Source organism: Capricornis sumatraensis, chromosome 10 (assembly GCF_032405125.1).
Source record: "Capricornis sumatraensis isolate serow.1 chromosome 10, serow.2, whole genome shotgun sequence".
NCBI classification, from domain to species: domain Eukaryota; kingdom Metazoa; phylum Chordata; class Mammalia; order Artiodactyla; family Bovidae; genus Capricornis; species Capricornis sumatraensis.
In genome coordinates, this window is record NC_091078.1 from 98,264,641 (window position 1) to 98,283,861 (window position 19,221).

At 56.4% G+C, this 19,221-nt stretch overlaps 2 protein-coding genes across 2 annotated transcripts; one reads left to right on the forward strand and one right to left on the reverse strand.

Moving 5' to 3' along the window:
- The first annotated feature begins 1,602 nt into the window (after positions 1 to 1,602).
- PRSS50 (serine protease 50) lies at positions 1,603 to 6,943 on the forward strand. The gene is made up of 6 exons (XM_068983130.1): positions 1,603 to 1,843; positions 1,920 to 2,114; positions 3,430 to 3,592; positions 4,564 to 4,847; positions 6,070 to 6,236; positions 6,713 to 6,943. The coding sequence occupies exons 1-6, from the start codon at positions 1,603 to 1,605 to the stop codon at positions 6,941 to 6,943; spliced, it is 1,281 nt and encodes a 426-aa protein (XP_068839231.1).
- Positions 6,944 to 9,438: 2,495 nt separating this feature from the next.
- On the reverse strand, positions 9,439 to 16,924 carry TMIE (transmembrane inner ear). The gene is made up of 4 exons (XM_068983152.1): positions 16,829 to 16,924; positions 13,521 to 13,638; positions 9,849 to 9,998; positions 9,439 to 9,545 (listed from the first exon to the last, which is right to left on the reverse strand). Exons 1-4 carry the CDS (start codon positions 16,922 to 16,924, stop codon positions 9,439 to 9,441), a joined length of 471 nt encoding a protein of 156 aa, XP_068839253.1.
- Positions 16,925 to 19,221: the final 2,297 nt, after the last annotated feature.

The following is a 19,221-nucleotide window of genomic DNA, read 5'->3' on the forward strand; positions in this document are numbered from 1 at the left end:
CCTGGGCGTCCCTCCCGGATGCAGCTGCTTCCTCCCCTCTGCCTGTCTTGGAGACTGGAGGAGCACAGGACAGCAGGGCAAGTCCACGGGGGAGGGTTCCAGAGCTACTGTTTTTTCAGTTGTTCAATGAAGATGCTCTTGAACTTTGTGTAACCGAAGCCATCCTCTTTTTTCTTGACTCTGGCCAGAGCCTCCCCACCCCCAAGAGGCTTGGCTGTCTTCTCAAGGGGAGCCTCCCTGATAGCCTTCCTTGTACTTGTACTCAGCCTGTTACCCTCTCTGGGCTGCAGTTGCCTCTTCTACCAATATGAAGCTGGGCTCTGTGATCCCCACTCTCTGCTTAGTAACCCCAGCGCTCCAGCAGTCCCCAGGTCCCCATGGCCATGCCCTGGGTCTCTGACTACAGTTTCCCCCCAGTTCCTTACTATGAGGGTTGTCTTCTTTCCAGGAAACTCAAAATGACCAGACCTGCACTTGTGGATTCTGTTCCAGAACTTGTGGGCCTCTCCTAAGCCCTCATATCACCCTAAGAGTCTACAGAGCTTGACCAGTTCCTCCTCCCTCCCTGGCAGGAATGAGTGATGATGGGGGGCAGGGAGGGGCAAGGCAGAGCGCCTGCTAGGGTGACGGTGGGGGGTGACTGCACCCTAAGCTCCTGAGCTGCCTTAGTGACATCTGTCACACTCTGAAGAGGAAGAACAGGCCCAAGCTAGCCAGACTGAGAGGGCAGAGCCCTGCCACTTCTGTGGGGGGTAGCATGGGAGCCCATCAGGCCTGGTGGGCCTCAGGTTCACAGTGGCCCCTATCCTTGCCCTTGGGCTCCACAGCATAGTAGGTGTGGTTTGCTGGAGACTGGAGTACTAAATGGCCAGCCCTATTGTCTGTCCCAAGAGAGCAGGCCTTGGCAAAAGTTAAATTGGTCTAGTCTGATTTAACTTTCACCTTTTATTGGGCCAGAATTTCCCAACAGCTTTGAATCAAAACTCATAGGATTTCCTCAGACTACCTTTTAACTGTATTATCCATCTGTGTCACTGAGCCATCAAAATGCTCCCCGACTTCCAGTGTACCAAGAAGAGCCCACTGGTTACCATCACTCTTTTACTGTCTGTGGAAACCTCACCTGTGCCACCTTTCTAAGCGGATGGATCTGTAAGGGAAGGGCATTTGCTGAATGGAAGTTGAGGATGGGGGGTGGGGAACAATGCTTAAAACTATGCACTCTTGAAAAATCGTTATTGAAAACATTTCAATCTGCTTAATTTCAGTACCCTGGGGCAAGGCCCCACTGTAGTTACCAGACTGGAGGGCAGATGGGACCGCTTGCAACTCCCGGATGCCAGCCCCAGGGGTTGGGCCTTCATCTCATCTGATAGGGATGGAAGTGGGCTGCCAGAGAAGGAGGTGCAGAAACTGGCCGAGGTGAGGTTAAGGGACTCCAGGAAACTGCTTGGCCAGACCACCTGGGAGCAACGTCCTCCCAGGAGGGCAGAGGCGTGGCCAGAAGCCAGGCAGTCCTGAGCCACCTGCAAGCCAGAGGGCGACTGGGACACCAGAAGCACCACGGCAGGGGGCCACTGGGGGGCGCCCGCAAGGCCGCGGATGCCCGCGCCCACCACACCACAGAAAGCCGCCACCGGCCGCCAATGGGGGGCGCCTTTGTGGGGCGGTCCCGGGAGCGCTGTAGCGAGAAGAGCGCCGCGGCGCAGTCGATGTTTCCAGCAGATGGAGTTTTGGTGTGAGCCGCCGGCCCGCAGGCGCGGCCCCCCGCGCCCTGGGACGTCCACCCTGGCCCTGGCCCTCGCCTCCGCCGGGCTCCTGCTGGTGCTGCCTTGGCCCCTGGGTGAGGCCCGCTCCCTCCCCTTCCCCGACCCCCTCAGATCCGGCCTCCACTTCAGATTCTCTGCCTCCTTCCACAGGTTGCTTGAGCGCTGGCGACGCGCTGGGGGCACTGTCCACGGATGTCCCCGCCGACCTTGATGCCCCATGTGCCCCCAGTGCCACCTGTCCCTCGGGCAGACGTCTCTTCCCCCGGCAGGTCACTGGTGGTAGCCAGCCGCCCAGTGTCTCTCAGTACGCTACTTCTAAAGCCTCCGACAGCGAGTTCCTTCCCCGTGAGTACCGTGGCCTCCATGTACTCACATGGAGGTGCCCAAGCAGCCTTGAGGACTTTAAGGGACAGAGGAAGAGGGGGCAGGGAGAGTGAGAAGAGCCCTTCCTTTCACTAGCGCCTACTGAGCACCTGTTGGCGGAACCTCCCGCGCTGTTGAGGTAGGAGGCAAGGAAGGTCGGGGAAGCCTGGGGTGTGCTGTACATCCTGCCTTCCTGAATGGCCGGTGGGGACAGCGTCTCTCCATCGGGCCCAGGAGGCCCTGATCCAAGCTCCCCGGCAAGGCCTCTGGAGGTCTCCAGCACCGCTTTCAGGGAGCCTTCCCTTGTGTGTTTGGGGGCGCATCCATAAGTGTTCTCTCTAGCAGTGCCTTCTAAGCTGGCTGAAGTAAGACCCACATAAGGAATACTTCTCATCCTGGAACTCATTGCTCAGAACTTCAGTGTCATAGGAAGCCTCACGCTGAGGACCCCGCAGCACTCTGCGGTGCATGCTGCCGTGCCCTCTCTTGTGCTAGCCTTTACAGCTGCTGGTGATGGCCTACTCACATTGACCTCACAATCTACTAGTCCATTTGGAACACCTAGGAGTGGGTCTGCTGTGGTGTTGGATACGTCTCTTCAGTTGAAAGAATTTTTCCATAAAAGCTTTTCCAAAGTGGCTGCACCCACTGACATTCCCTCGAGCAGTGAGTGAGCAGTCTGGGGCTGTGATCCTCACCAACTCCTAGCACCAGGGACATTTAGTTTTGCCTGGCAGGTGATGGTGAGCAGAACGTCACTGTGATTTACGTCCACGCTCCCCTGAGGACTAATGGGGGTGAAGAGCTGAGTTCATTGCTGTTGGGTTTCATCCTCAGATGTGTGTGCATTCATGCACAGTGCTCATTCTTCTCTTAGGTCATCTGCCTTTCTCTCACTGAATCATAGGAGGAGGGTCCTAGAGAAGGAGGAAAGGGTCTTTTTGTTTGAAGTAGGGGAACCAGATGAAAACACAGATGAATTTGTGAAGGGCCTAGCCTAGCCAGAGCTGAGGCCTGCTTGACCAAGACAAAGGAGCCAGTGATGCCCAGACTGGTCAGCCCTGGGACCTGACGTGAGGGATGCCTGGGGGGTGCTGAGGCCCGTCTAAGCCTGGAGACCCCCATCCTCATGTGAACAGCCTCATTATTTGATGACCAATGAAGAAGGAGAATCATCGGATGGGTGCAGGCCAGCTAGAGTGGTGGGAGATCAGGCTGAGGAGAGGGAGAGGGAGAGCTGTGAGATGCAGCTGGAAAGGTCCACTTCTTATCAAGCTCCTTGCACTTCCCTCCTCAGCCTGCGGCTTCTCCTATGAACGGGACCCCACCCTCAGGGATCCGGAGTCCATGGCTCGGCGGTGGCCGTGGATGGTCAGTGTGCGGGCCAATGGCACACACATCTGTGCAGGAACCCTCATTGCCTCCGAGTGGGTGCTGACTGCAGCCCACTGCACGACCGAGTGAGTTGGGGCTTAGACAGACGGGTGGAAAGTCATGTGGAGCCACCGGGGCCTCAGTCATTCTGCCAGCTGGCCCATCAGTGGCAGAACCCCATAATCCCAGCCTCACTCCAGCTCCCAGCAGGGTGGAGCTGAGTCCTGTACATTCCTTCCTGGGAACTAGAGGCTTGCTCCCCTCATCTGACCTGCTAGTCCTGTGCAGTCATTCCACAGACAGGAAACGAAGACTTGCAAACCTCTGTCTAGGGCTCCTTCCTCCTGTGCACAGAAAGAAGATTCTAATTCTTCTGTTCCATACCCTTTGTTTCACTTATTCCTTCCTTCATTCAACCAGTAGCCTTGACAGTCTTTGAAGCACCCTGGCCTGGGCACTGGTAGCAGAAGAGGGCTGCAGCACTCCTCTCATGTTGCTGGGGAAGACAGACAAGAATATAGATGCTCACAGTCTGGTCAGTGTGGGCACAAGAGAGCAGGCACGCCCATGTTCTGGAGCCAGGGGGCGACCCGAGGGTCACATCTGGCTGTGAGGCCTGGCCAGAAGAGAAGTGATTTCCACACCTACGGGACACACTGAGAAAGAAAGCTAGAGGGAGGGTTGGATGATTGCACAAGATCTCTGTCACTTCTGGGACTGAGCTTGGGTTACTGGACAGAGTCTAGAGTTTGCAACCAGAGAAAACTGGCTCCACATCCCAGCTCCAGCACTTGCTAGCTGTGTAGCCTTGAGTCGGTTGCTCGCGTCATAGTTTCCCTCTCCATAAACTGAAGGGTTGTTGTCAGGACTGACCACACAGTGTCTGTGTGCAGGACCCCATTCACATCTGCCCTGAGGAGTGGGCTCGGGGACTCGAAGCAGGTGGGTGGCTTGCCTGGATTTGCTCAGAGTACAACAGTGCGGTGGAGTTTAGGGGGGGTGCAGGCTGGTGTGGGGTTCCTGGGACTAATGGAGGACTCCCCTTGCCCTTCCCCAGGAGTGACGTTACCTATTCAGTACGGGCGGGGAGTCCGTGGATTGACCAGATAACGAAGACTACCATCGACACCCTGGCAAAAGAGGTCATCGTGCACAGCCGTTATCGAGCTAGTCGGTACTGGTCCTGGGTTGGCCGGGCCAACGACATTGCCCTCCTCAACCTGGAGCGGCCACTCCAGTACAGCAAGTATGTCTGGCCCATCTGCCTGCCTGGCTTGGACTATTCGGTGAAGGACTACTCACTCTGCACTGTGACAGGCTGGGGACTCCCCAGGGTTGGTGGTGAGTCAGAACCGTCCTACCCCCAGCAGGGTGGATGGTGCGGGATAGAACCTGGGTGCAGGCCAGGGTCTACCATGGACAGGTATTTCTGCAACACCTTTCCCAGGGAGCCCACCACCCCACTCCTGTCAGATTCTTATCTCTTTTTCCGTTTGAGGGCTTCAGCAGTGAATGTATCTAGGGGACCCAGATTGCCCTTGAAACCCTCAGGCCCAAGTCAGGGTGTGTAAACAGGCTGTCCTTGAAGGCATAGTGGGCACAGAGTGATATCTTGCTGTCCACACACAATCCCAGGGTATCCATGTTTTGAAGCAGAACAGGCAAGGTTAGAGGACAAGGGGTCTATGTCTGTAATAGGCTCCCCAGAAGACCCATGTGTCTGGCTAAGGGCAGTCTGCATCTGGAAGCTGGGAGTCACTGAGGGTTCCCTCGTGTCTCCCCCTACCCCAGCAGTGGCCCTCAATCCCTTATCATCCCAGTTTAGGAGCCCGGTGAGCAGGAGTGTCGTCCCAGGGCCATCCAAGGGCCCATTTCCTTAGGAGCCCAGGAATGTCCATCCTCTTCGGGGAACCCCTGTCCCTTTCCCACAAGAGAAGTGTTCTTCCCTGTGGTCTCACAGAGCCAGCATGCCTGAAAGCACCCAGGATCTCCAACCTGGGTGGGGTGGCTTTTTGTCATCCCTACCATGGCCTGTCTGGTGAATAGTTGGAAATAGTTGGAAGTCACCTGTCCCCCAGAAGCTCAGACTTAGGGACAAATACACACTTGTGAGAGTCAGGAGGGGAGTGAGGAGTGCCTGGAACCACAGAGGCAAGTCTAGGGAAGCTCAGGGGAGGAAGAGGCTTTTGGGGAAAGCTTGAAGAAAAGGCAGGATCTTGGACCTCAGATAGACTTGGTAGGCTTTGTGGATAGACGGAATGCAAAAGCCAAGATGCCGAGATCAGAATGGACTTGATGAATTGGACTCTGCCAGACGTGAGATCAGGTCCAGCAAAGCCAGGTCTTGGGTAAACTGCCCCAGGGTCTCTATATTGAGGGGCCTTTGGGAAGCGTCAGCTGGAGTGGTAGGTGGGCTAATCCTGGAGAGATCTCCAGGGCTGCTGTGTGGCAAGGAGACGAGGCTAGAGGAGTGGCAAGGAACAAAGGGAGGATGGGCATGAGGCCAGTGGCTGTGGGCAGGAGCTAAACAGTCAAGCCTGAATGGGGGCCCCCTGTCCCACAGGTGAATGGCCCCAATTTCGAACCATCCAGGAGAAGGAAGTCACCATCCTGAACAGCACAGAGTGTGACAGCCTCTACCGCAGGTTCTCCAAAATCCCCTCTCTGATTCAGATCATCAACTCCCAGATGATCTGTGCAAAGGACGTCGACAGGGAAAAATTCTGCTACGTGAGCATCTCTTGCCCTTGCTCATTCACCTCCAAGGGCACCTGGCCAGAACTGGGGTGAGGGGCACAGCAGAGGCAGGACGTGTGGGGAGGAGAGAGGAGCCAGGGATGAGCAGGGGTAAGTGAGGAGGAAGACGAAGGAGGGGAAATCTGACAGGGAATGGAGATGCGGGGGAATGAGATGAGAGTTGGGGAGAGAGGGATGGGGAGTGGGGATGGAGGCTGGAGATGAGGGAGGAGGATGGGAAGGGTGGGAACATGGGAGGTGGATGTTAACGAGATGGGGGATGGAGCGAGATGGAAGGTGGAGCCTTTTAAGGAAGGTCTCCTGGGTCAGGACTTCAAAGGTACCTCTCAGCTATGAGACACCTGGAGACTGCGCAGGTTTGGTGAGGGCACCCTACTTGTTCCTGAGCTGGATCAAGTCTCCCTTGGACCACATGTGGCCTCTCTTTTGTTCCCCACCCCTCCCCACAGGAGATAAGTGGTGAGCCCTTGGCCTGTCCTGTGCAGAACGTATGGCATCTGATGGGAGTGGTGAGCTGGGGCCCAGGCTGCAAGAAGAGCGAGGCTCCGCCTATCTACGTCCACATCTCCTCCTACCAACAGTGGATCTGGGACCGCGTCAGCGGGCAGACTCTGCCAGCCCCTTCCCGGGCCCTGCTCCTGGCACTCCTGATGCTCCTCAGCTTTCTTGCTGCCCTCTGACACTCGTGCTGTCCCTGGGCGCGCCCTCTCTTGCCCAGGCCCCTCCTCACCCTCTTGTCTAGAATGCTGCAGGTGCAGTTCTCAGCCCTCACAGGCAGGGCAGAGACTAGATGTTCAATTAAATGGCTCTCTTCCCCATGCCTCCTCCTTCCTGGGCCTGCTGCAGTGGGGGATGAGAGAACAGGGAAGGGGTGGGATGAGTGGCTCCCAGCAGTTGACACTGCAAAGTGCAGAGCCCCAGCTCCATCCACGAGCTCGGGGTGGCTCCCGCAGAAGGTGGAGGGAATGTGTGGGGATCATACTGGGGTCAGATGATTCAGGGCCTAGAACGTACTGCCCAGGCTGACGCTGGGGCTGCCAGGACCCAGTGTGAGGCTGGGCCTCAGGGTGCAGCTCTGGGCTGCAGAGGTGAGTGTGTTCTCCTCGGCTTTGGCTCATCTTCTCGCCTGTGGCTGGAACATACTCTGTCATTGCCCTGAAGCACTGTAGTAAACTTTGACCTTCCAACCCTGTCCCCTGTCTGGACTTGGGGCAGATGCCCACTGGGATCAGACATTATCCCCACGATCAGCAGATATGCCTGTCCTTAAATGGCTAGTGGAGACGCAAGTCAGAGGTCAGGGAGGCAGCTGGTGGGGGAGATGTGGCCCGGGCCCGGACTTACCCCAGGCATTACCAGCTGCTTCTCTGACTTCTAGTGGCCCCCGCTCCCGTGGGCCTCTGCTGCCCAGCCAACAGAAGGGTTCTGGCTTGTATCGGTAGAATGGTCTTTGCCAAAACCGTATGTATGAGAAGCCCACAGGCTGGGCCCCTGGGCAGAGCCAGGGTTTCCACTTGGTGGCGCAGTGAGTACTCAGCTTCCACAGCAGGGCCTTCTGTAATCTCTGCCCCACCCCCCGGCTGTGGCTCTAAGACCCTGTGCTCCTTCCTCCATGTCAGCCTGGTTCTCTCGCCTCGTGTAATAATGATTTGTGTCCAGGCTGGAATCCAGGCTTGACTCCTCTGTGTCTCAGGCACCCATCTATTGACACCAGGAAGTGGAGCAGAGCATGCAGCTTCCTTCTTGGTCCTGATGCCCTGCCTCAGGGCTGAGCCCCACTGGCCACAGCTGACCCTCTGCCCCTCGGCCCACCACCTCTTCCTTCAGCTCATCTGAATTCAGAGCGGGAGAAAAGTCAGGAAAGGGAACGACAGCCTGGCCTTCACTGCCTATCACTGATCACTGCATTGCCCTCCACTAAATGCTTCAGGGACGGGGTACCTGAGTGGTCATCTCAGGTCGCTCAAGTATGAGAAGGCATTCAGCTTTATTTACAAATCTCTGCAGGCTGCAGAGGCAGTGTGAGCTTTGCCAGCAGCTCCCCCTGGCTCGGAAACCTCCAGCATCTCCTAAGTCTCCAAGCCCAGGTCTGAGTTCTTCAGGTGATGTTGGCTGCCATCTAGATACCCCTCTCTGCATGTCCCCTCCCCAGGGATCCAGTCCGCAGGTCAAGTTTGAGCCTTCACTTCTGGTCACCAGTGCTGTTTCAAGAATCGTGGTTGAGAGCAGAAGAGGAAGCTGTGCTGTTATATCCAGCAGGTGGAAGGTTGGCTGCTACCTCCACCCTAACTGGCCCCTGTTGTGGTCTCCTGGGGCCCTGCCACCACAGCTAAGCCTAGAAAGGGCCCCAGAACAGCCTCAAGTCCCTGTTGGCTTCTCAAATATTCCCTGGATTCCCAAGTTGGGTCCCAGGTGCCAGCTGTCTTCTCTTCTCTCTCTGGTCCACTGGCCTCAGCCTTTTGTACCCCTGGAGCCCCCAATCCTGAGCCTGTGGGCCTCATGCTAGGCCCTCCAGCAGCCTCAGCTACATCACAGTAAGTAAGACAAGTGCGTCCACTGCCTGGAGCTTGGTATCTGCTAGGCTGGGGGTTCTGCCTCTGGTCCTTCTCTGCTCACTGCTCTGGGCCAGAACCCATGCCAGGCTTGGGACAGCCCCTCACCAGCAGGGCTACTATCCAGCCAAGTCCGAGAGCCTCCTGCTGCCCCTGCTTCCTCCAGTGACCCTCTCCCTCCTTGTGGACAGCTTAGTGTGGCCTCACATTGGCCCATCCAGGCTGGCCATCCCCTTCCAGAGGAGAACCCACATCCCGTCACCCCTTAGCCACAGCTGTTCCCGGCAGAAGAGGAGACAGAGGCATGTCCGGGTGCGTTGAGGCCACTTTGGATCTATAGAGGGACAGGGTCTACAGACCACCTCTGCTGGGTGGCCATGTGGATGGGGTGCAGGGAGTTGGCATCCAGGCCAGGAGGTGGCACACCTGGTACAGTTTTGTCCTTGTTCCTATAGGCTCTAGGACAGGCTCCTGGGCCCCTGCAACTCCCTCCCTACAGGGACAGGGCTCTCTGCAACCTCTGGGGTCCATGTGTGAGCTTGGAGTCTAAGATGTCTGGACTCTGGCAGGACCATGAGCCCCAGGGCTGGCCAGCCCCAGCCGCCACCTCCAGAAAGCTCTCCTCATTTCTCTCCTTTCTTCTTCTTGGCCTCATTCTTCTCATCCTCCTCTACCTTGATGGCCACGGTATCCACACTGTCCTTCTTCTTCTTCTTCTTCTTCTTATCCTCTGTGGAATAGAAGGAAGAGGGTTCAACAGGAGTGAAACAGCGTCCTGTGACCCACACCAGAGCCTCCCAGTCCAACCCTTCATTCCTTTTTCCTTCCAAACCACTCCTACCTGCAAAATAGCTTCTTGTTTTCCCTGCCTCACTCTGACCCATTCCTTTGCTCTGGTCTCCAGAAACAGGGATGAGTCCCCTCCCTGAACCAGGTGGAGGGGAGGAACAGGGCATTCTGGGTGGAAGGATCAAGGAAACGGCCAGCTTGGCAGGGTAGGGGCTTGGCGGGACTGGGGGCCAGGCCTGCTCACCTCCAGGGATTTCTGTGAGCTCGCTGAGGGGCGGCACAGTCTCCAGTTTGTCTGTGTACATCTTGGCTGCCTTTCGCTGCAGATACCGGGCCTCAATCTCCTTCCGGGTCCGTGGCACGCGACAGTTGAAGACACAGCAAAGGGTGATAACTACAGGGGGGACAGAGCAGGCTTGGCAAGGGCCAGCGCCCAGGCTCCCCGGAATGGCGCCCGAGTTCCAGGCCTGGCTCCATCTGTCTATGTGTGTCTCACCCAAGAGTCTCTTTCAGGAGGTTCCACATTTTGACAAAACCTCTGTAGGCTCTGAGATTTTCAAAATGTCTTTGCAGGGCTGGCTTTAGGTAGCAGGCCTATTCTCAGAAAGGCCTTGTGCTTGGCGTAATACTCTGCCGTCACTTTCTTGAAATTCTTAACAGTCTTTGGACAGGGATCTCATATTTTCATTTTCACTGGTCCCATAAATTATGTCAGTGGTCCTGGCTTGGCGGGGGGTGTCTCTCTGACTAGATTGAGAGGTCCTGGAGGGTAGGAAGTGGGCTACACCATGACTCAAGCTACAGCCTCCTGGAGGGTGTCCTGTGCTTGCAGCCCAGGCCTCAGGGCTCCTGGTTCATCCTAGGTTTTCCTCCCCAGCCTCTTGAGAGGACCTCAGACACCAGAGGACAGGCTGCATCCTCCTCAACCTCCTTGAGGACAAGCTGAGGCTCCTTCAGGAGGACACAGACCTTGCCCTGGGGTGTTCAGCTCAGACAGAGTTATTCCAGGAGTGGTTTTCTGGCTCAGGGCGGCTGTGCCCACGCAAGCTGGGCCAAGGCATGGAGCTGGCCTGTCCAGGGATGGGCAGGGCAGGGCTGCCAGGACCCGGCTGGACTGAGTTTATTTTTCTAAGGCCCCCAGTCTGACCACCTTGGCCCCAGCCTCAGGGGGAGGGGACAGAGCTGCTTCCTATTATAAATCAGATGACCAGACATAACTTCCTGACAGACTCCTAGAGGCAGGAGGGCCAGGCAGGACAAGCCAGGCCTCTTTTTGGGGAAGATAGATCAGACCTATATGGCCTGAGCAGGATCACGCTTTGGGGTCATCTTGTGCAACCTCGTCAGCCAGTATTGTGGCCCCACTGAGTCTTCCCCAGACTCACAGAATGAAAGAAAAAAATGAATGAGATGGTTTCAAAGCTTTTGTGACTCAGGACAGGACTCCTGAATGAATGGACAGGGTGTCAATAGCATCCAGGAACACATGGTGGGGGACAGTCGTGTGAAGGCCCTAATAGTAGGTCTGACTGCACTGCTGCCCAGGGATGGGCCTGGGAAGACCTTTCTTACCCAAAGAGCTGGGCTCTGGTTGCCTCCAGACTCTTGTATGCCAGAGGTCCAGGGTCAGTCCCCCACCCCCACCCTACTGGCTTGAACCACCTCTTCCAGTTACCCCATCAGGTACCTTCTCAGGACCATGCCTGGGCTCTTAGCAAAGGCTGGTCCCAGTCCCTGGGAGGCCTGGACTTTAAAGGGAGCTCAGCCACAGCTATTGGCAGCCAGAGCAGGATGGAGGCACTGCCCCTCACTCTGGACCTGTCCCATCCAGCCTGGCCTGCTTGCTTCTCTTCAAAGGAGAGAAACAAAGTTTCTTGGATGGAGTTCCAAGCCCAGGAAGAGGCTGGGGATAGAAGTCCCCAGTCTGGCAGGGAACCAAAGAGGCACCCCATCCAACTCCATCCTCTCCACAAGGTTCTGGGGATGATGCTCCACTAACAGCTGTACCACCAAGACCCAAGCAGACAGAGATGTGGGAAAAATGTTTCCTCCCCAGGACCCAGGGTCCCCAACTCCCTAGAGCCCTGCATAGAAGGTAACAAGTGCTGACTTGTTGCTCAGAGGCCTTTGGGACTATCCCTTCTTTTTCAGGAAATAGGGTTAGGAATAGAAGTCAGTCTGTGTAGTTGAGGTCCAAGTGCCTCTTTGGGCCTGACACTGCAGCTTTCCTATGTGGCCCTAGGCACTTCTACCATCTTGGGCCAAGCAGAGCCTGGGAGAAACCATTGTGTGTCTTAAGGCCCCATGGTGCCCTCAACCCTGCTCCTCAGGGTGCCCCTGAGCTGCTCTTTGGACCTGTACCCTGGACTTATCCTGTGGCCCCTGCAGGCAGATACCTCCCCTAAACCTGCTTCTTGGTACTGGGGAGTTGCTCCACCTTCTGAACACCTGGCTGGGGCTGCAGCCACACCTGTCTGTCCGTGGGGCCTCCACTCAGAAGCCTGACTGATAACAGCCTTGGAGCCTTGGCTAGGAAGAGAAGGCGGCCTCTTGCTCACCTCCTCCTCCCACTCTGTGAAAGTTGCTCAGTTGTTTCTGACTCTTTGCGACCCCATAGACTGTAGCCTGTGAGGCTCCTCTGTCCATGGAATTCTCCAGGCCAGGCTACTGGAGTGGGTAGCCATTTCCTTCTCCAGGGGATCTTCCCAACCCAGGGATCGAACCCAGCTCTCCCGCACTGCAGGCGGATTCTTTACCGTCTGAGCCACCAGGGAAGCTCTCCCACCCTAGCTGTGAAGAGAGTGGGGGTGGGGGTGGAGTGGAAGGGCACTTCCGGTGCTAGGAGAAGCGCATGCAAGACTGATGTCCTTGTCTCCTTTGGAGCCCCTATATCTGGGCGGGCTCTTGTGGTCAGCCCTGACCCCTGGGGGACCGCAGCCCAGGACAGCTCCTGCTAGAACTTAAATGCCCTTGTAGCCTCTGAGCCAGGGTGCACTCAGCAAACGTCTTAGAAGGGTTATCTGAGACCTGTGTGGAGGCCGTTTTCTCCCATGCCCGCCCCCACTGTACCTCTCTCCAGAATGCCTTGCTAGCTGCCTGACACAAACCGTCATCCATCCTACCCATCTACAGCTTAGAGGACTCCTTCTCCACGAAGCCTTTACTGGGGGAGTGTGTTCTTTCCCTTTACTGTTGCGCCCCTCTCCTCCCTTGGGCCCGTGGGAACCTCTTTGTACCCTGGTGGCCTCTCCCATCCATTCGGCATTTCTCAGCCCCTCTTTTCTCAACTCTAGACCCCAACTCTGGAAGGACAGCTGATAGGAGCATCCCAAACTGGCTTCTGTTGCAACTTCGCATCAAGCAACTCCCAGATCCAAAGGAGGAAGGGGGTGGGTCTCCTGTTCTTAACTGAGGTGGGTGTGAAGCATTCCAAGGAAATGGTATTTGACGATGCTGGGTTTGCAGCCTGGGAGCCACATCTGCTGGGCGTCTGGGGAGCTCTGGTGCTGAGCTGCAGCCAAGGGTGGCCTTGCTGGAGCCCCTGGGTGTGGGTGTTTTAAGCTGGCCAAGCTGCAGGAAAAGCACGAGGAGGCCAGCGATAGGGAAAAATGACACGTCTTCGTCCTGGTTCAGTGGAGTCCCCTGTAATTACCGTAATTGCCATGTGGCTGCATCCCCCGTCGGGCAGAATACTTCAGGTCACCACCAGCCTGTCAGCCCTCCGCAGGGACTTTGTGTGGATTAGGAGGTGCCAGAAACCACAGAGGGCCTCCTGTGGGCGCCGGGCCTGCTTGCAGTGCCCGGAATTGCTGCTCTGAGCCCCTGGGGGGTGGTGCTGGGGGGGTAACGGGGTGCTGTGCTCCCGCTGTGGTGTGGCAGTGGCAGGGGGTAGTAGAGGGGGGCAGCTGCTACTTACTGATGGACAACACGAAAAGCGAGAAGATGCCCACCACGTGCCACAGACGCATGTCCCAGAACACCACCGTCTCCTTGGTCAGCGGGGGAGGCTTGGGCTTGGGTGGGGCTGTGCTGGGCTGTGGGTCGGGAGAGAGCAGAGTAAGCCAGGGACTGGGACTGGGCTGAGAGAGGCCCAGGTCTCAGCGAGGACTCACTAAGTCCGAGTATTTCAGAATCTCCCAGGATCAAGGGTCTTAGACATTCATAACCAATGCCTTAGACCTTGGGACGTTCCAGCCTTTGAGCCAGAGAAGAGGGCAGAACCCAGAACCATGGAGCTGGGAACTTGGGAGTGTGAGGGTGGTTAGTGCTTGAGGAAACCGAACCCAAGAGGCAAATGTCGATGGTTTGTTTCAGTCAGGTTCAAGGCCCTTTCTCCTCCTGCTCCAGGGTTGGGCCCCACAAAGGCAGATGGGGTCTCAGGACCAAGGCCAGAGACAAGGCGAGTCCTGTACTGCCTCATGGTATTTTTTTCTCATGTCCCCCCTGCGTGGGATAGGGTGTGGAACTGCAGTCAGGGCTTCATGACCCTCTTACTTGACCAGGATCCCCACCAAGTGGCTTCAGCAGTTGCCTGTCCTACCTGAGTCACCTCCTCTGACCAGAAAGCAAGGCCAGAATCCTCACCAAGAAAAGGGACTAGCTAATTTGTCTGAAATGCAGTAGCGACACCTGGAGGCCAAAAGTTGTAAGCACGGCTGGAGCGATCATGAGCACCGCACGCCACTTCCCACCTTCCCAGAGCCACACCTCCCTGTCCTTGGGGTTCTGAGGAAGGAGATAGAGTCATATCCCTCTCAGCCCCCCAGGTCAGGGACATGGCCCTGCTCTGGAGGATAGCAGCGAGACCTGTCCCTGACCTGTGGGGCTGAGAGGGATAGGACCCTATCTCTGTCACCGAGCTTGGCTGAGGGGTATGGAGGGGTACTTGGAGGGAGAGGGGACCCCTCTGGGGCATCAGTGCAATGCCTTGCCCCTCGGTTAACCAAATAAGGACAGATGAGAGGAGTCTCTTCCAGCTCTCTGGAAAGGAAAGGCAATCTATAGCTCAACCATCTGTCTAGTCTTTCCCCTGGTCTCTAAGCCTGGATGGAGCACCTACCAAAAGCCAGGTACTTCTTCACCTTATAGACGCCACCCCTCAGCCTGTACTGGGGACACTTGGAAAGGACCAGCAACCTGTCCCAGGTAACCAAGAAGGTCTATGTGCCCAGGGCTGGTACATAATTCCCGGCTCTCTTCTCTTAACCAAGGTGAACTGGGGTAGGAGCCTTCTTTTCTTTAGTCCTCAGTTTCTCCATCTGTAACTTGAGTGGAATGGTTCCAGGGGTCTCTGAGAGGCTTCCTACACAACCTGAGTGGTAAAATGGACAAGTAGACACCCTTCCTCAGCATCCTCCCGGGGGCCTGGACCCATCTGTGGGGTCAGACACGTGTGTGTGGGGTCTGGCACGTGTGTGTGGGGTTGGGGCTGGGCACTGTGGGTATAGTGCCCATGTGGCTGGAGGACGTGTGCATGTGGTCGGGCACGCATCTGTAGAGTCAGGGCCGAGGTCTGGGCAGTGGCAGGGTTCCGTGGTTCTGAGGTTCAGTGTGTTGACCCAGCTGGTTGTAAGACTGGGATATTCTGGGGGCCATGGTAAAGATCTCAGACTCAGAGCTTGGGCAGCCAGGAGCTCACTTCTGACACATTCTTGTTCCAGCTTTGTTCAAGACACCCTGATAGGGCCTTGGGTAGGGGGAAACAGGTAATAGTCGGGCATCTGTTTGTGGTGGACACTGATGGGAGTCTGAACTCTGAAGCTTGGGGGCCTGGTCTCCATCAGAATTTCACAGGCTGATTGGAGGGTGATGCCTGTGGGTAGGATGGGTGGTACCACGGACCCCAGCCCGGCTCATCTTTCTGGTACTTCCTTGGATCGCCTGGACTCAGCCAGACCCTTGTTCAGGCTATAGGCAGATGGTAGGCAGAGGGACTCAAAATGCAATTTCCCTTGATGAACTGGGAGAAGACGTTTTCCTGGGGACTGAGGGAAGAGTCCTTGACTCAGACCTGAGTTGACCCCCTCTGTCGGGCTTCTCCTACACCCAGACCAGCTCAGTTTCTGCACCTGAGGCCTCAGGACAGCTGGCGGGGGCCTAAGTGCACTCCATGGGGCTCAAGGCAGCCTGACTCCCCTTACAGAGACACCAGAGCTGACATCTGATTCCAGCCCAGCCTTCTGATCACACCCCCTGGTCAGCAGCAGGCACAGACCAGCATGGGGGTGCAGGGCTCTGTCCCCACATACATCACCCACTAGTTCAGGGGTGTACCTCCTCAGACCCCAGAGATAAGGCCTTGTCCTCCCCCTCCCATCCTGCTGCCCAGCACCTGCCTCTTGAGGGTCCTCCGCGGTGCTTGACTATCTCATGCACTCTGCTCTCTCCACTCTGCCCCTGCCTACACAGGCTCCTACCCTACTCTTCCCTGGCCCTACCTCTGGCCTTCTCCCCCTGGCTTGCTGCTCTAGAATCCTGGGTCCGGTCAGCCTCATCAGCTCCCCTTCCTGGCTCAGCAGGGACGGGGTACAGAGAGGCCAGCCAAGGGGGCTGCAGATGGCCCCCACCCTTCCCTTTCTGGTCAGCCCCTCAGCCATCCTTTTCACCTCGTCCTGGACCATCTCAGCAGCTCCTTCCAGTTCTCCCAAGTATGGGCCCTCGTCTAATTTATTCTCCTTCCAGTCCAGGACTCATCCTGATTCTCCTCTGCTCAGAGGACTGTGCTAGCTCCCAGTCATCACCAGGACCAAGTAAGACCCTGAGTCCCTGGGCCCTGCCCTGCCTGCCCCTCCCTGCAGTGTGGGGTCAAACAACACATGGCTGCTCTGCGAAGGCTATCCTTGTCCCCTGCCTCCGCCCCCCATCTGCCCACCTCTGGACACCAAAGATTAGAGTACAGGGGCTGAGTGTCCCCCATCAGACACTCGCTGATGCCAGGCTGTATCTCCAATCAGACTGGGAAGCCCTAAGGTCAGGGTGTCTCCCTCATCAGAATAATGTTCCTGAGATCGGGGGCTGTGCCCGCCCATCAGAGCAAGGACACTAAGGCTAAGGCTGAGTCTCCCTGCATCTTGGAAGCGCTTGGGATGGACTGTGTCTCCCCATTAAGTCAGGTCTCCTAGGGCAAAAGAAAGGGAAAAACCAGCTTCCCGTCAGAAAGGCACCGCCTGGCTCTGCCTGGACGGTGACAGCCACCCCGAACCCCTCCGCGCCGGCCCACCTCACCTCCACCAGCTGCCCAGCGACCCCTGCGAGGCAAACCCCCAGGGCGGCGCCGCCCAGCGCCCAGAGGAGCCCCGCGCCTCGCCGCGGCCCCGCCATCTTCGCGCGCGCCGCGCTGCTCCGCCGCAGGTCGCAGGTCTGGGGAGCCGAGGGACGCCGGCCGGTCTGCCTTGGCTGGGTGACTGCCCCTTGGGCAGCCGGCGCTCGGCGCTGGCGATCTGGTCGCAGGCAGGCTGCGAGTGAGCATCATTTATTCATCGTCGGTGTCCGGTTCCCGGGCTGCCCGCCCCTGCATCACTCCGGGTGAAGGGCCCGCCCCCCTCTGGAGATCACACTCCAGACTCCCCATTCCCCGAACGCGACCAAGACCGACATGGGGCAGGAGTGGGTGGGAGGGGGGACAGGTTGGGGTCAGGTCCTTGGACAACAGGTTCCCCCCTTCCCTTCCCAGCCTGCCTCGGTCGGGCCTCAGTTTATTCATTTGGGACAAAGGGAGGGGCTGGAATCTGCTGATCTAGGAGGCCCTTCCCATTCTGACGTTCTGAATTTGAAAAACGGTACTGGACCCAGGTGGGGTGGCGGGTGGATGGCTTGGCAGGCAGGTTGCTATGGTGACAGGCTCTCAGGGATGTCCTGGGCTTTCTGGGCTGGCTTCCTGCCCAGAGGCAGCTCTGGTCACCCTGGACACCAGAGCAAGGGGGAGGGGGAGGGGGAACATGGGATTATACGGTCAGAGCAGCCAGCTGCGGGTGTGATAGAAGGTTCCTGAAGGAGCCAGCATCTGTGGCCCCACAGGACAGGGTGGGCTCCCCCTGAAAGGGCTGGAAGACCATGTTTTGTTTCTGATTGATCCTCAGCATCTGCCCCAGCCTGAGCTCTGACTCTCACTCCCATCAGAACCATGACCCTGACCTCACACTGAACCTGGCCCACACTGCACTCTGGTCCTAACCTCAGAGTGAGCCTGACAACCCAGGGATTCAAGGAGGACTGGAGGAGCTGTGGAGACCTGGGGAGGACTTTGGAAGAGCAGTGGGGAGGCCTGTGACAGGGAGATTCCTCTGGTCCATCCTCCCCCTTCTCTCTTTCCTTCTTTCATGTTTTTATTAATCTCCCTGCTGAGCGCTAGAGAAGCAGCCAGGTGTTAGATCCTTGCATTCCTCATCCCCAAGGACACCAGTGGAGACCTGTGCAGGCTGCGGTGCTTTGGGCCTTGGGCCTGCTGTTAGAACTGGGAACCCTGTAGATCCAGAGCCTTTTATGGCTCCTGCCTGTGGTGCCATGCAGATGGGCAAGGACCAAGGCAGGCTGCAGCAGAGAGGAGAGGGCCAGCTGTAGATACCTCCAGGCCTCAGGGCTGGGACATGCAGGGCAGGCAGGGAAGTGGGAAAGCAAGAAGACCCTTGACAGTGGCTGGCAAAGTCTGGGGACTGAGTAGGCCGGGTCACCTCATCCTCCCTGGGTTTTGCCCTGATCAAGCAAACAGAAACTTCACTGAAGCCCAAACCACTTGCTGTAGCTCTCTGCCCACCATTTTGACCAGCTAAGGAGGTTACCCTTGGGACATGAAGTCAGAGAAGCCTTGGTTGGATTGGACTGAGGTTAGTGAGCCTAACAGTGGCCTTGGGTAAACCATTACTCCTCTCTGCTTCGATGTCCTCATCTAAGGAATGGAGAGAGCAAAACTCTCATCCCAGGGCTAATGGGAGGATTATATGATCTAACAATTGTGGGAGTGATGAGTACAATCTGGCTTGCCTTGATGGGATGTCTCAGCCCAGGAGGGAAGGGTGTCATTGCTTCTTTCCATCCAAAAAGTAGGGAAAGCCCAATGAAGAAATCTGAAAGGGAATACAATCATGTGTGTCCCTGAGATGGCCACTGCTCCAAGTGGGCTCTTCCTCTCCTCAGGCTGTTGAATACAGCTGAAATCTCACTGTATGCCATTTATCAATATACCTTTTTTCCCAGAGGTTGTTCCCAATACAACATTTTAGATCCCCACCTTCCCTAAACACAGTGTCAGTACTGTCATGCAGGTTTTGAGTTAAATGGACTTAAAATAACAATGTGGACCTGAAGGGTTAGTGTAGTTTTAAGCTTTAATAACCTCAGAAGTATAAAGCTATAAACTTACAAGAGACTCCATTTGAAAGTTTACTTAAAGTTCCTTTTCTGCCTCTGAAGATGACAAAACATGACCAAAAATTAGTTATCCAAAGTTCACGATGAAATCAGCTTAAAGAAGATATAAGTGATGAAACTTTCAAATTATTTTTTATAAGTTTGAGCTTTATATGTTATAACTTCTGAAGTTATTAAAGCTTGAAATGAACACTTCTGGGTCAGACTTCTGGGTCATGTTCCTATTGACAGCTGCGAGCCTTCAGTGGGTT

Excerpts from the sequence above, each read along its gene's own strand:
- PRSS50 (XM_068983130.1), top strand. The coding sequence starts at position 1,603 with ATGCCCGCGCCCACCACACCACAGAAAGCCGCCACCGGCCGCCAATGG. Across the intron at positions 2,115-3,429 it reads CGACAGCGAGTTCCTTCCCC|CCTGCGGCTTCTCCTATGAA; the intron begins GTGAGTACCGTG and ends TTCCCTCCTCAG. Across the intron at positions 6,237-6,712 it reads ACAGGGAAAAATTCTGCTAC|GAGATAAGTGGTGAGCCCTT; the intron begins GTGAGCATCTCT and ends CCCTCCCCACAG.
- TMIE (XM_068983152.1), bottom strand. The coding sequence starts at position 16,924 with ATGGCGGGGCCGCGGCGAGGCGCGGGGCTCCTCTGGGCGCTGGGCGGC. Across the intron at positions 13,639-16,828 it reads TCGCTGGGCAGCTGGTGGAG|CCCAGCACAGCCCCACCCAA; the intron begins GTGAGGTGGGCC and ends CCCGACCCACAG. Across the intron at positions 9,999-13,520 it reads GCTTTTCGTGTTGTCCATCA|TTATCACCCTTTGCTGTGTC; the intron begins GTAAGTAGCAGC and ends TCCCCCCTGTAG.